The 14,489-nt window shown below is 41.8% G+C and overlaps 1 protein-coding gene across 2 annotated transcripts in view; it reads right to left on the bottom strand.

Moving 5' to 3' along the window:
* The window catches only part of e2f8 (E2F transcription factor 8), a 49,821-nt gene that overhangs the window by 32,908 nt on the left and 2,424 nt on the right, over positions 1-14,489 (bottom strand). For both annotated transcript variants that reach the window (XR_011963775.1, XM_072592789.1), the window contains exons 2-5: positions 6,071-6,172; positions 4,124-4,405; positions 3,791-3,947; positions 1,685-1,993 (exon numbers count right to left, since the gene is read on the bottom strand). Coding sequence is in view for 1 of the 2 variants with exons in the window: in XM_072592789.1 (XP_072448890.1) it covers positions 1,685-1,993; positions 3,791-3,947; positions 4,124-4,405; positions 6,071-6,163 (841 nt within the window). In the remaining variant the exon portion in view is untranslated. The remainder of the gene's footprint in view (positions 1-1,684; positions 1,994-3,790; positions 3,948-4,123; positions 4,406-6,070; positions 6,173-14,489) is intronic.

The raw sequence follows: 14,489 nt of genomic DNA, 5'->3' as shown, positions 1-14,489 counted from the left end.
AATAGATAAGTTTTTGTTAAACAAATACATTAGGGAATGTGAGACAAAGGCAGATATATGGAATTCAGCCACAGATCAGCCATGATCTCACTGAATGGTGGAACAGGCTCAAGAGGCTGAATGGCCTACTCCTGTTACTGTGTTCCACTGCATCTCTACTGACCTGTCTGTTAACTTAATTTTCCAGTTCACTTTAGCCAGCTTTCTGTATTTGCCCACAGCAATTAAAGTAAGCATCATAAGACAGGAGACCAGTTGTGCCTTCTTTTTTTAATGAACCTATTTTCCTAACCAACATGTTCAGAGATGTTATTACATCTCTTGTCCAGGGATAGGGACACTACCACTGTGCCACAAGAGAGCCCCCAGTTGTGTCCGTTAAAAAGCCGTCCAATTATTTTTACTCCTCTCTACCTTTATCCTCCTTTAAAGTGTATATGCAATGCCCATTTAAAAGCTTCTATTTTTCAGGCAACACATTCCAGTCCACTAGAACTCACTACATTAAAAAGAAGCCTAATGTCCCCTTTTGTTCTTTTCCCAATTATCTTAAATTAGTGGCCCCAAGTTACTGATCCTCCTGGGGGAGAAACAGTTTCAAATTTACAGTATCAAAACCAAAACTAAAAAGGTTAAAAAAAACTATCAGCTTTTTATATTTTTAATTTGAAATCCTGCTAGGTTACTCACATAAACCAGTTTGTACGTTTACCTGATTGCCATTCCATCATATTGCAAACAGCTTCAAAGGAACTCCCACACATCATTTCAAGGACACAGCAACTGTAAAAACATGCATGTACATCCAACTGGAAATATGGACAAATTGGTTGGTGGGCAAGAGCAAGCAGCTTCCAGTGTTTCACTTAACTTGGCTTAACTGTAGCACTCTCATTTGAGAAAACAATTGTAGATTCAAGTTGCACTTCAGGACTAGAATGCAAACTTTCGGTGCGTCCCAAACATTTTTCTACTGTGACTTTCAATTGAGGCTTGAAATTTGTTGCAACCTTGTGAGAAATGAGGTAGTCGGGTTCTGTTGGACCAGGAGGTCAGCTGTAATAATTCAGTCAGAGTTCTACAGTGGCCACTGTTGCCTTAGAGCTTGCAACACCAACATTTCAGCTTGCTGAAACTTTGGGAAGACCTGTACTTATATTTAACTGAAGCATTGAGGGAGATCGGAAACATCAGCACTGTTATTATTTGACTAAGATGTTAACTGAGACCTTATCTGCTTGTTCATGTAGATACAAAAGGAACTGTATCACACCGTTTGAAGAACAGTATCCAAAATGCATACCTGCATACTAATAAAAATGGTTTGTGATACCTTCTGTATCATGGTCACTGCATATTACAAGATTTGAGAACGGACTGAAAGAAATGATAGAAGCAAATGCTAAACAGTCAAATATTTATATGGCTAATTTTTGAGACTAAACTTCTCAAATAAGTCTAGACAATTGACAATAATCTCTCTTAAATTGAAACTATTTACAAGTTTGGTGATTTAAATGACACTTTTCTCATGTCTAATCTTAAAATTGTGTTCATAGCAAGTAATCACTGCCACAAACAAAAGCCATACAAGTTTGCAAAGAAATGAACAAAATACAGAATGCTTTGAAGTTCCAGACCTTTAAATTAGTTGATACTACATTAAACTATAATGCCTGTTTACCTGCTCTAAATTCCATTCCAGGAAGCTCCACAAAATACATTTCTTTAGATTTCACCTCATTGACGTTGGTGAAATTTTGCTCACGCAGTGGCTCTTTAATATAATTTTCATGTAATTCGAATCCTTTCTTCTTAATGTGCAGCATCTGTTCTGCATATTTTTGATCTTCACCAACATTCTTCAGTGTTCCCAGTGTGTGTGTGAGATTGTGGCGACCATGCCACAGGTACCGATTCTTAGCAAGGCGGCTGACCATATGCAAACTTTCTAGTACATTCACAATATCATAGATACGCCTACGTTCAACATCTATTGATTAAATAAATAGAATTATGTTAATAATGATGCAGAATATTATTTGTTGACTGAAAATTTATGCTTTGATCTTTCAGGATTATATGCTTACAAGTATTTACTAACCATTAAGTTTTACAATAATATATAATTTAACCTCATTTGCTTTTTTCACCTCAATTTATTCTCATCTCCTGTGCATGGCAAGGATTCTTGTGCACAGGTCAAAGGTTTTCAACACCTTTTTAAATTATCTTAATGGCTTTATTCATGTGTAGGTCTAAATAGTGAAGGCTGACTGTAACATTGTGTCTAAACACGTTATTGACTGTGACAAAAGTGCATAGTGTAACATAGGCCAGCACTCAGAAGTGGAAATTCTTGTTATTTGTTAGAATCATAGAATAGAATCCCCACAACGTGGAAGCAGGCCACTCATCCCATTGAATCCATGCTGACCCCCCAAAGGGCATCCCACCCAGACCCACATCATACCATATCACCCTGCATTTTCCCATGGCTAAGCCACCAATCTTGCACATCCCTGGACACTATAGGCAATTTAGGATGGGCCAATCCACCTAACCTGCAAATATTTGGACTGTGGGAGGAAACTAGAACACTGGAGAAAAGCCATGCAGACATGATGGGAATGTGCAAATTCCACAATCTGAGGCTGGAATCAAACCCAAGTCTGTGGCACTGTGAGGCAGTAGTGCTAACAATTGAGCCACCATGCCACCCAAGATGATCAGCAATGCTGGATTAACCTACCCTTATGCAGTTTTATGTTAAAGTTATAATTATAACTACCATAATATATTAGGCCTAAAATCAATTAAAATGATAACTGGAAGTCTGTTTCAGGAACAGAAGCACCACCAAGAAATATTCATAGAATGTGATTACAGTCGTGGAAGTCTCATTTGCTTTAAGCCTCATATACCATAAGGCATAACACCTGAAAGTAAAACAAAATGTTCTAAATGGGCTTGGCTGTAACATTTCATTTTTAATTTCTCAGAGAAATGTATTGGCCAATCTGTCTGACTTCAACTTCTATCAAAGCCTAGCAATTAACTGTCAATTATCACTAATTACTGCATTTTCCCTTGCAGTGGTTATACCTGAGTCCACTTGCCAACCAATCAGCAGTTTCTCTGTTGAAAGCTAATGTTCTAAGTTGATAGGACTCTTCTTCAATACTGAAAAAGATCATATTGGATATGAAATGTGAACTGCTTCTTGCTCCATTAATGAATTTCTCTAGCATATTGTTTTCTACATTTTCAGTATCTGCAGTATTTTGTCTTTTAAAAATAAAATGGCTATTTGGTTCTAAAGAAACTGAGTAGTTGCTGGAAAAAAAGTAACACTTTGTTCAATTTTTTGGTTTGTGTCTGTTGGTACAAATCACAAGAATACCAATCTAACACTTATGCCAACCAAGTGCTAATTGGTTGGCAAGTGGACTTGATTGGTAGACAATTAATAATGATTATTAGTTAACTGCTGCCAGGCTTTCATAGAATTTGAAATCAGGCAGGTTGGCGTTGATTAGTCAGCGTATTTCCCTGAGAAATGAAAAAAGTAAAATGGCCAAGCCCATATGTTCCATCTGACCACTTGCAAATTACATCATTGTTGATTGTTAGAATTTAATCTCCAGTGGGAGGTTGCCAACTATAAGCAATATGTCTGAAATTACATTAAAATCAAATGCAGCAACTTTCGGGCCTTATTAACATAACATTAAGTACTGCATCTCCATCCTATACATTTACGCGATGCAAGATACATGCACCAACTCACTCAGTTCTGCTGCTACTTCATCCAGGCATATATCGTTGTTCAGTGCAGGGTTGGGATAATCAGGGTATCGTGCCAGGAATCTATAGCACAACAAACCCAGACTTTTTTCTTTGCGACTCGGATGAAATTTCTCAAAGTCTTCCCCAGATAATTGGTCCTGAAATTCAAGTAGAAACTTTACGTTACTTCGTTGTTTGGAAACGTTGGAGTCGTATTCATAGGTTTTATTTGTATTATGCATTGCTCTCCAAGTCTAATTTTATAATGATGTAACTCTCCACATTGAGTTTTGCATGTGTACTACAAACACATACTTCTGAATTGTTACTGTACCTGCAAATTCTCATTAGTCTCTGAAGTAAAATCATCATCCACAAGTAGCTCCTGTTTTTTCTTTTCCCTGCTCCTAATCTCTGGACTAGCTGCACTGATTAACATTTTCAAATTAGCGGTAGGTGTCCATGGCTCTCCAACAGTTGATTCCTGAAGCTTTGTTGGTGTGGTCATGGCTCCTAAGTCTGGTTTAATTGCTCCCAATACTGAATGTGAGGTAGACAATTGTTGCTTCAGTGGAGTTTTTGTAGTCTTTTTATGTGGTTCCAAAAATATATTTTCCTGTTTTGAAAAACACGAAAATCCAAACATTGTGACATCTTGCATTACTTTTAGCGCATTGTAGAGTGCATACAACATACACAGATCTGCTATGTTGGAAACAGTTTTTTTTTCAAAACACTTAAGTCATCACATCCCATTAAAATGACAGCAACAGTTCCATGGATTCAACAACACCTGTAGGTTCTCCTCCAGTCAACATCCCATCCTGCTTTAGAACTAAATTACCTTCAATGTCACAGGGTCAAAATTCTGCCACTGTGGGTGAACCTGTACCCAATGGACTGCTAAAGTTTAAGAAGACTGCTTTCTCAAGAAGAGATGGAGAAGGGAAATAAATGCTGACCAAACCCGCAACTCCCACATCTGATGAATATCTAAATAGTAAAAAAGACAAGGTATTTAAACCACACCAAGATAAATACCTAGCATTTTTACTCTTATGTTATCAGATATTAAAAAGCTTTGTTTTGAGACTTGTCCTGCACTGAACAGCTAACTCTTTCAAATGGTAGCCGAATGGTATCCTTCTAGGCTAATTATACTGTGTTAGAAAATGATTTTTATTCTTCTATGGATGCGAGTGATACTGGCAAGGTCAGCATTTGTTGCCCAACCCCAACTGCCCTTTAACTGAGTAGCTTGCTAGGTCATTCAAGAGTCAACCACATTGCTGTGGGTCCAGGATCACAGGTAGATGACATCAAGTAAGGAAGGAAATCTGCCATTCTTCAAGGACAATAATGAACAAGATGGGTTTTCATGAAGATTGAATGTGGAGCATTAGCCTAGGCTTTGGAATTATTACCCCTGAGACATTACGACCTATGATCCCTTTAATTCTCCATTTCTGAGCACAGCAGTGACTGGAGAAACCGAGCCTGAATGTGTTGGCATGATGTCAGGATATCAAATCGAATGCACGGACCCTCGGAGCAGCTGCTTGGCTTAAAGTAAGCAGTGATTAACACCACGCCACTATCTCCCTACGTTCAGTGATTGTTATAAGCATAAAACTTGCATCTCAGATAAGGTACTCAGCTTATAAGTGGCACAATGGCTCAGTGGTTAGCACTGCTGCCTCACAGTGCCAGGGACCAGAGTTTGATTCCAGCCTCGACTGACTGTATACACGGAATTTGCACATTTTCCTTGTGTCAGCCTGGGTTTCCTCTCAGTCCAAAGATGTGCAGGTTAGATGGATTGGCTGTGCTAAATTGTCCCAGAGTGTGCATGTTTGGTGGGTTGGCCATGGGAGCTGTGATGGTGGTAGATCTGGTTAGGATGGTATTCAGAGGATTGTTGTGGAGCTGATGGGCTGAATGGCCTGCTTCCACACTGTACAGGTTCTATGATTCTTATACTGACCAGAATGGAGAAGGATGAACCATCCATTTAGCTGAAGTCTTTAGTGGAATAAATCAAATGGTCAAGATGTGCGGCTATTCATGCGACAAGAGTTACTGCAACAAGCATAAAGTAATTATGAGAAATTAACACCAGCTCTTTAGCATCTTTGTCTGTCACAGGAACTCTTGCTTCACAAGATCATTAGCACTTGCAAAACTAGGGCAGGACTAGGTCTGACCCACGCACACACAATGAATACCACAGTACATTACTTCATCAGCAAAATGGAAATAAGACAAATTGCAAGCAACTCACTCTTTGGTTGATTTCTGCAACATCATCTTCAAGTTTTGCATTTCTGTCAGCAGTATTCAAGCTTTCGCTTACATTTAAGCAAATGCTTGTCATCTTCTTTAACTAAAAATCATAACAAATTATCATTTGACTTTTATCCAATGTTAAAATGTTTTAATCCAGTCATTTGACCATATTTAAAATATATGTTTAAATTAAGTGGTTTGCAAATTACAAATGATTTTAATCATAGTCAGAAAAAATGTCTAAAACGGAGGCAAAGGAAATAAATCTTTTAAACGAAATAACATGTACAGATGAGCCTTAGTAAAGATGTAATTAACCAAAAGAAAGGAGGTGAATAGCTCACTTGGGTTATCCGGGTCAGAATAACAACAACATGACAGGTTACGGTCACTGTTTTTGTTATAAAGACCTGCCTTTTTGCCCTGCCACATAAAATCATATCTCAAATCATATTTCAACATACCTGAGGAATTAAGAATGCTAACTGGGGACGGAACAACTAAATGGAAAGAAAGTCTGGTGTTTATATAGCACTTTTCACAACTTCTGGAAAGCCTAAAGACTTTACATCCTATGAAGTACTTTCGATGCAAGCATGTAAGCTGGAAGTAGGAGGCTATTCTGACCCCTGAGCTTGCTAGCCTACCTTCATATTTGATCCTCTCCTTCCTTATTTCTCTCTTTGTTATCCTCTGTTTGTTTTTGTAGCCTTCCCAATCTTCTGATTTCCCCAGTGCTCTTGGCCACTTTATAGGATCTCTCTTTTTCTTTGATAGATTTCCTGACTTCCTTTGTCAGCCATGGCTGTCTAATCCCTCCCCAGATAATCTTTCTTTTCTTGGGGATGAACCTCTGTACAGTGTCCTCAATTTTACCCACAAACTCCTGCCATTTTTGCTCTACTGTCTTCCCTGCTAGGCTCTGCTTCCAGTCTATTTTCGTCAGTTCCTCTCTCATGCCCTCATAATTACTTTTATTTAACTGTAACACCATTACATCCGATTTTGCCTTCTCTCTTTCAAACTGCAGACTGAACTCTACCACATTATGTTCGCTGCTTCCTAAGGGTTCCCTTACTTTAAGATTTTTTATAAAGTCTGGTTCATTACATAGCACTAGGTCCAGAATAGCCTGCTCCCTTGTGGGCTCCATGACAAGCTGTTCCAAAAAGCCATCCTGTAAGCATTCCATGAATTCCCTTTCTTTAGTTCCACTGGTAACATTATTTACCCAGTCCACCTGCATATTGAAGTCTCCCATGATCACCGTGACCTTGCCTTTCTGACATGCCTTCTTTATTTCCCAGTACATGTTGCGCCCCTGGTCCTGGCCACTGTTAGGAGGTCTGTACATAACTCCCACTATGGCTTTTTTGCCTTTGTGGTTCCTCAATTCCACCCACACAGACTCCACATCATCCGACGCTATGCCATTCAGTGCCATAGATTTAATTTTGTTCTTAACTAACAAGGCAACCCTGCCCCCTCTGCCCACCTCCCTGTTTTTTCGATAAGTTGAAAACCCTTGGATGTTTAACTGCCAGTCCTGACCCCCCGTAACCACGTCTCTGTGATGCCTACCACATCATAATCATTCACGATGATCTGTGCCATTAGTTCGTCTGCTTTGTTACGAATGCTACGAGCATTCAGGTAAAGTGCCTTAATGCTAACTTTCTTATCATTAGAGATATTGGAAGTCATAAGATGTCCTAAGTTATCCTTCCTTTTTGCTGCATTCCTAGTCTGTCTCAAGTTTAAATCTGCCTGCACATATGGCTATCCTGCCGCTTATCTTTCCATTTAACTCCATACTCCCTGTCGCTTTCACTTTCCCTTCCCCCCAACTCAGAAGTTTAAAGTCCTACTGACCACCCTATTTATCCTCTTCGCTAGATCATTGGTACCTGATCGGTTCAGGTGGAGACCGTCCCAACGGTACAGATCCCCCCGGTTCCAAAACTGTTGCCAATGCCCCATGAAGTGGAATCCCTCTTTCCCACACCAATCCCTTAGCCACATGTTTACTTCCCTACTTTTCTTATCCCTATGCCAATTGGCACGTGGCTCGGGCAGTAATCCAGAGATTATGACCCTTGAGGACCTGTACTTCAATTACCTTCCTAGTGCTCGATAATCCCCAAACAGGTCCTCCACCCTAGCTTTGCCTATGATGTTAGTCCCAACATGGACCACAACAACTGGATCCTCCCCCTCCCGCTCCAATATCTTTCAAGCCGGTCAGAGATGTCCCGAACCCTGGCACCGGGTAGGCAACACACCATGCGAGACTCCCGATCCGGCTTGCAAAGGATACCATCTGTCCCCCTAATTATAGAATCCCCTATAACAACTATTTGTCTTTTTGCTCCCCCCTCTTGAATGGCCTTCTGCACCATGGTGCTATGGTCAGCTGGCTCATCCTGTCCAGAGCCGTTTTCCTCATCCGTACAGGGAGCAAGAATCTCATACCTGTTGGACAAGGTCAAGGGCTGAGGCTCCTGCACTCCTGAACTCAGGTTCCCCCTACCTGCCTCACTTACAGTCACATTCTGATGTCCCTGATCACGAACTGAATGTGAATTGCTTAATCTCCCAGGTGTGACTGCCTCCTGAAACAAAGCGTCCATTGCTCTACCATTCAAGACCACAACCGATAGAAACATGAAAGGAATCTGATAGAAACCTCAATCCTACATTCCCACACATCTATAATGTTTCAGATCTTGCTTTTCAAAATTCTGTCTTTTGAGAAAGTGAACTCTAAAGAATCATCGCCACCAAAAAAAATTCTCTTCCAAGTTCATAAGGTATTGGAGCAGGGTTAGGCCATTGGCCCATCAAGTCTGCTCCGCCATTTGATTATTACAAATATACTCCTCACCCTCATTTTCCTGCCTTCTCTCTGTATCCATTCAACTCATTTAATTAAAAATCTGTCCAACTCCTCCTTAAATTTACTCTCTTCTCTCAGCATCCACCACACTTTTGGGGTAGGAAATTCCAGATTCACAACACTTTGAGAGGAGTAGTTTGTATTCAACTCTATTTTAAATTTGCCACCCCTTATGACATCTCGTCCTAGAATGCCCCACAATAGGAAGCATCTGCTCCACGTATATTTTATCCACACCCTTTATCAGCTTGAATATCTCCATTTGATCTCTCCGTATTCTTCCAAATTCCAGAGAGTATAGGCTTAAACTGTTCAATCTCACCTCATATGACAAACTCCTCCTTTCTGGAATCAATCCAGTGAACCTGCTCTGAATTGCCTCCAAAGCCACTGCATCGTTCCTCAAATAACGGGACCAAAACTGTGCATAATACTCCAGATGCAGACTCACCAATACCTTGTACAGTTGCAATAATACTTCCTTACCTTTAATTCTATTCCTTTAACTTTAAAGGCCAACATTCCATTCACTTTTATACATTCAACCCCACAAATCTCCAGATACAGATGTTATCCTGTGCCATTTTCATAGAACATTACAGCGCAGTACGGGCCCTTTGGCCCTTGATGTTGTGCTGACCTGTGAAACTAATCTGAAGCCTACCTAACCTACACTATGCCATTTTTGCCCACATCTATCCAATGACCATTTAAATGCCCTTAAAGTTGGTGAATCTACTACCATTGCAGGCAGTGCGTTCCATGCCCCGACTACTCTGAGTAAAGAAATTACCTCTGACATCTTTCACCCCTCAATTTAAAGCAATGCCTTCCCATGCTAGGCATCACCATCTGAGGAAAAAGGCTCTCATTGTCCACCATATCTAACCCTCGGATTATCTTATGTGTCTCATTATATGCTTTCATTAACAGGGGAATCGAGTTTAGCTTTCATTAACAGGGGGATCATGTTTAAGAGCCGTGAGGTTTTGCTGCAGTTCTACAAGTCCCTGGTGAGACCACACTTGGAATATTGTGTACAGTTCTGGTCGCCCTACTATAGGAAAGATAGAGGCTTTGGAGAGGGTGCAAAGAAGGTTTACCAGGATGCTACCTGGACTGGAGGGCTTGCCTCATGAAGAAAGGTTGAATAAGCTCAGACTTTTCTCTCTGGAGAGAAGGAGGAAGAGAGGAGACCTGATCGAGGTGTACAAAATAATGAGAGGAATAGATAGAGTCAATTGCCAGAGACTTTTCCCCAGGGCAGGATTGACTGGTACGAGAAGTCATAGCTTGAAGATATTGGGAGGAATTTATAAAGGAGATGTCAGAATTAGGTTCTTTACACAGACAGTTGTAAATGCATGGGCGGGTTGCCAACTGTGGTGGTGGAAGCAGAGTCACTGGGGACATTTAAGCGACTGCTGGACATTCACATGGATAGCAGTGAGTCAAGGGGTGCGTAGGTTAAGTTATTATATTTTAGATTAGGATTAAATCTCGGCACAACATCGTGGGCCAAAGGGCCTATTCTGTGCTGTACTTTTCTATGTTCAATGTCTCAATTATGTCACCTCTCAACCTTCTTCTCTCTAATGAAAACAGCCTCAAGTCCTTCAACCCTTTGCCATAAGACCTTTTCGCCATACCAGGCAACATTTACTGGGACTTCTTTGAACCCTTTCCAAAGCTTCCACATCCTTCTCATAATGCGGTGACCAGAACTGTATGCAGAGAATCCTAGGTTAAATCCCATCTGGCCCAGGTTATTTATCTATTTTCACACATTCCAGAATTGCTAACACTGCCTCCTTGTGAACCTCAATCCCATCTAGTCTAGTAACCTGTATTTCAGTATTGTCCTCAACAATATTGTCTTTTTCCAGTGTGAATACTGATGAAAAATATTCATTTAGCGCTTCCCCTATCTCCTCTGACTCCACACACAACTTCCTACTATTATCCTTGATTGGCCCTAATCTTGTTCTAGTCATTCTTTGATTCCTGATATACCTATAGAAAGCCTTAGGGTTTTCTTTGATCCTATCCACCAACGACTTCTCATGCCCCCTCCTTGCTCTTCTTATCTCTCTCTTTAGGTCTTTCCTGCCTAACCTGTAACTCTCAAGTGCCCTAATTGAGCCTTCACGTCTCATCTTAACATAAGCCTTCTTCTTCCTCTTGACAAGAGATTCAACTTCCTTATTAAACCACGGCTCCCTCACTCAACAACTTTCTCCCTGCTTGACAGTTACATACTTATCAAGGGCCCGCAGTAGCTGTTCTTTGAATAAGCTCCAAATTTCAATTGTGCCTATCCCCTGCAGTTTCCTTCCCCATCTTATGCATCCTAAATCTTGCCTAATGGCATCGTAGTTGCCTTTCCCCCAGCTATAACTCTTACCCTCCGGTGTATTCCATCACTAAAGTAAACATAAATGAATTGTGGTCACTATCACCAAAGCGCTCAATTACATCCAAATCTAATACCTGGCCTGGTTCATTACCCAGTACCAAATCTAATGTGGCGTTACCCCTTGTTAGCCTGTCTACATACTGTGTCAGCAAACCCTCCTGCACACATTGTACAAAAACTGACCCATCTAAAGTACTGGTACTATAGTATTCCCAATCAATTTTTGGAAAGTTAAAGGCCCTGATAACAACTACTCTTGCACTTATCCTATCGAGAATCATCTTTACTATCCTTACATCTACATCTCTGAAACTATTCGGAGGCCCATAGAAAACTCCCAAGAGTGACTTCTCCTTTCCTGTTTCTAACCTCAGCCCATACTTTGTCAGTAGACGAGTTCTCAAACGTCCTTTCTGCCAACGTAATACTGTCTTTCATTAACAATGCTGCCACCTCCCCTTTTTTGTTAACCACCTTCACTGTTCTTACTCAAACATCTAAATCCCGGAACCCACAACAGCCATTTCTGTCTCAGCTCTATCCATGTCTCTGAAATGGCCACAACATCGAAATCCCAGGTACAAATCCATGCTGCAAGTTCACCCACCCAATGCTCCTGGCATTTAAGAAGACACACTTCAACCGGTGCCCTCTTGCAAACCTTGAAACCTTATTTTAGACCTCACTACTCTCAACCTTGTGTATATTCATGCTACAATTTAGGTTCCATCCCCCTACTGAATTAGTTTAAACCCACCCAGAGAGCATTAGCAAATTCCCCCCCCCAGGATACTGGTAGTCCTCTGGTTCAGGTGAAGACCATCCTGTTTGGAGAGGTTCCCACCTACCCAGAAAGGGCCCCAATTATCCAGGAATCCAAAACCCTCACTTACCCAGCAGTACCGTGTCCACTCCTGCTCAGTGTGCCACCTACAGTCAGATCCCACCAAAATATATCAAAAATATATTTCCCGCCCCACCCCATTTGCATTCCAGAGAGACCATTCCCTCTGCGACTCCCTCGTTAGGTCCATGCTCCACACCAACGCACCCGGCATCTTCCCTTCCACACCTCCCCCTCACCTCCGTTCAAGGTTCTAAAGGGTAATTTCATATCGAGCAGAGATTTTCCTGCACACCCTCCCACCTTATTTACTGCATTCGTTGCTCTTGATGTGGTCTCCTCTACATCAGGGAGTATGAGTGTCAACTCACAGAGCTAGTCAGGTAGCATATCTGGTCCGCATGCAACAACCAACCCCACTACCCTGTGGCCACTCACTTCAACCCTTCTCCTGCTCCCCCAAAGCGTGGGCCTCTTCCACCGCCAAATCAAAGCCACCTGCGGACTGGAGGAAGAACATTTCATCTTCCACTTCAGATCCCTACAACCACACACTATCAACATTGACTTCACTGATTTCCAAACCTCCCCACCTCATCGCAGATCCAATTCGGCATCACCGTCTTGATCTGACCTACCTGTCTATCTTCTTTCCCACCTATCCGCTCCACCATCCCTACTGAACTATCACAATCACCTCCTACCTGCATTCATCTACCGCCATCCCACCTACTTTTCCTCCCATCTCCATATTTATCTCTCATCTCCCTTCCCCCTCACATTCCTGATGAAGGACTTATGCCCTAAACTTTGAATCTCCTGCTCCTCCTTGGTTGCTGCCTGATCTGCTGTGCTTTCTTCAGCGCCATGCTTTTTGACTCGACTCTTCAGCATCTGCAGTCTCCACTTTCTCCTTATTATCTATTGTACCTGTATACTAGTTTCCTGTGACTGATGAACGAGTGCATCTAGATACCTCTGCACTGGAGCACTCTCAGTTTTTCCAACCCAAATGCATGACCTCGCACTTATCCATGTTACACTCCATCTGCCACATTTTGAATCATAGAATCTCTAGTGCCTTTCGGCCCAGTAACTTGCACAGACCCATTCCCCGAACCTATTACTCTACATTTATCCCTTACTCATGCACCGAACCTACACATCCCTGAACACTATGGGCAACTTAGCATGGCTAATTCACCTAACCTGCACAGCTTTGGATGTGCACTCTCCTAACCTACTGAAAATCCATTTGTAAGATTCTTGTTTCTTCCTGCTTATTTTTGTGTCATCTGCAAATTTGGTTATAGAGCCTTCCAGCTCTGTATCTAAGTCATTAACGTAGATTATAAACAGCTGGGGTCTGAATCCTGTACAACCCCACGAGTTACATCTTGCTGTCCAGACAAAAGCTCTGCCTTCTGTTCATCAGCCAGTCACCTACCCAGGCTAACAAATTAACACTAAACTCATATGATCCAATGTTGTGAATTAACCATTTGTGCGGCACCTTATCAAATGCCTTCTGGAAGTCCAGACATCAGTCCAGGATTATATCAGTCCCTCTCTGGCTGAACTGGGCAACTCATTATTTTAAAGTGGTAGCCACTCGCTCTTGTAGCATTCTTTCCACACGCACCCTTGCCAAGCTCCCTCAGGATCTTATAAAAATGTAAAGTTGCTATCGCTTTAGTGGACCACATGCCACTCTCTCATAAAAGAGAGAGAACAAACCGGTAGTGACTTAACCTGAGGATCACTACACCTGCAAGGATAAATGGTAACTTCAGCTGGTGCAGGAATTGGCGTTACTTTGGCATCACAAACCAGCAAAGTGAGCGACCTGATCTACCAAACAGCCTCTTGCTATTCTAAACTCCAGTGGATGAAAGCCCAGCTTACCCCACTGAGTGGGGGTGGACAAGAAAGCTCGAGCCAAATAGCCCACAGCAAGCTCCAAACACAAAAAAAAACAAATCTGTTCAAGGGTCTGGTTATGTGGATGGCGAGGATCGATTAATACCAAAGAGAAATTTGGTATCTCCATATTCAGTAAGCAGAATCCTCCCAAGCCCAGTGTTTTGTGAGTGTGTGAGGTCTCTGTCTCTGGGCGCTAGGTGAGACGGCGGTGATAGAAAAATGGGGCGTGGTCACAGCGAGGTAATTGGCATCGGGGAGCGGCCAATCGTCGCCGCGTTACCCTGAGCGACCGTCCAAACACTGCCGGCGCTTCGCCAATGAGAGAGGAGAGGGGG

This window comes from Chiloscyllium punctatum, chromosome 22, assembly GCF_047496795.1.
Source record: "Chiloscyllium punctatum isolate Juve2018m chromosome 22, sChiPun1.3, whole genome shotgun sequence".
Taxonomy (NCBI): domain Eukaryota; kingdom Metazoa; phylum Chordata; class Chondrichthyes; order Orectolobiformes; family Hemiscylliidae; genus Chiloscyllium; species Chiloscyllium punctatum.
Note: the sequence above shows the minus strand (reverse complement) of the source record. Positions and strands in the feature narration are given on the sequence as shown.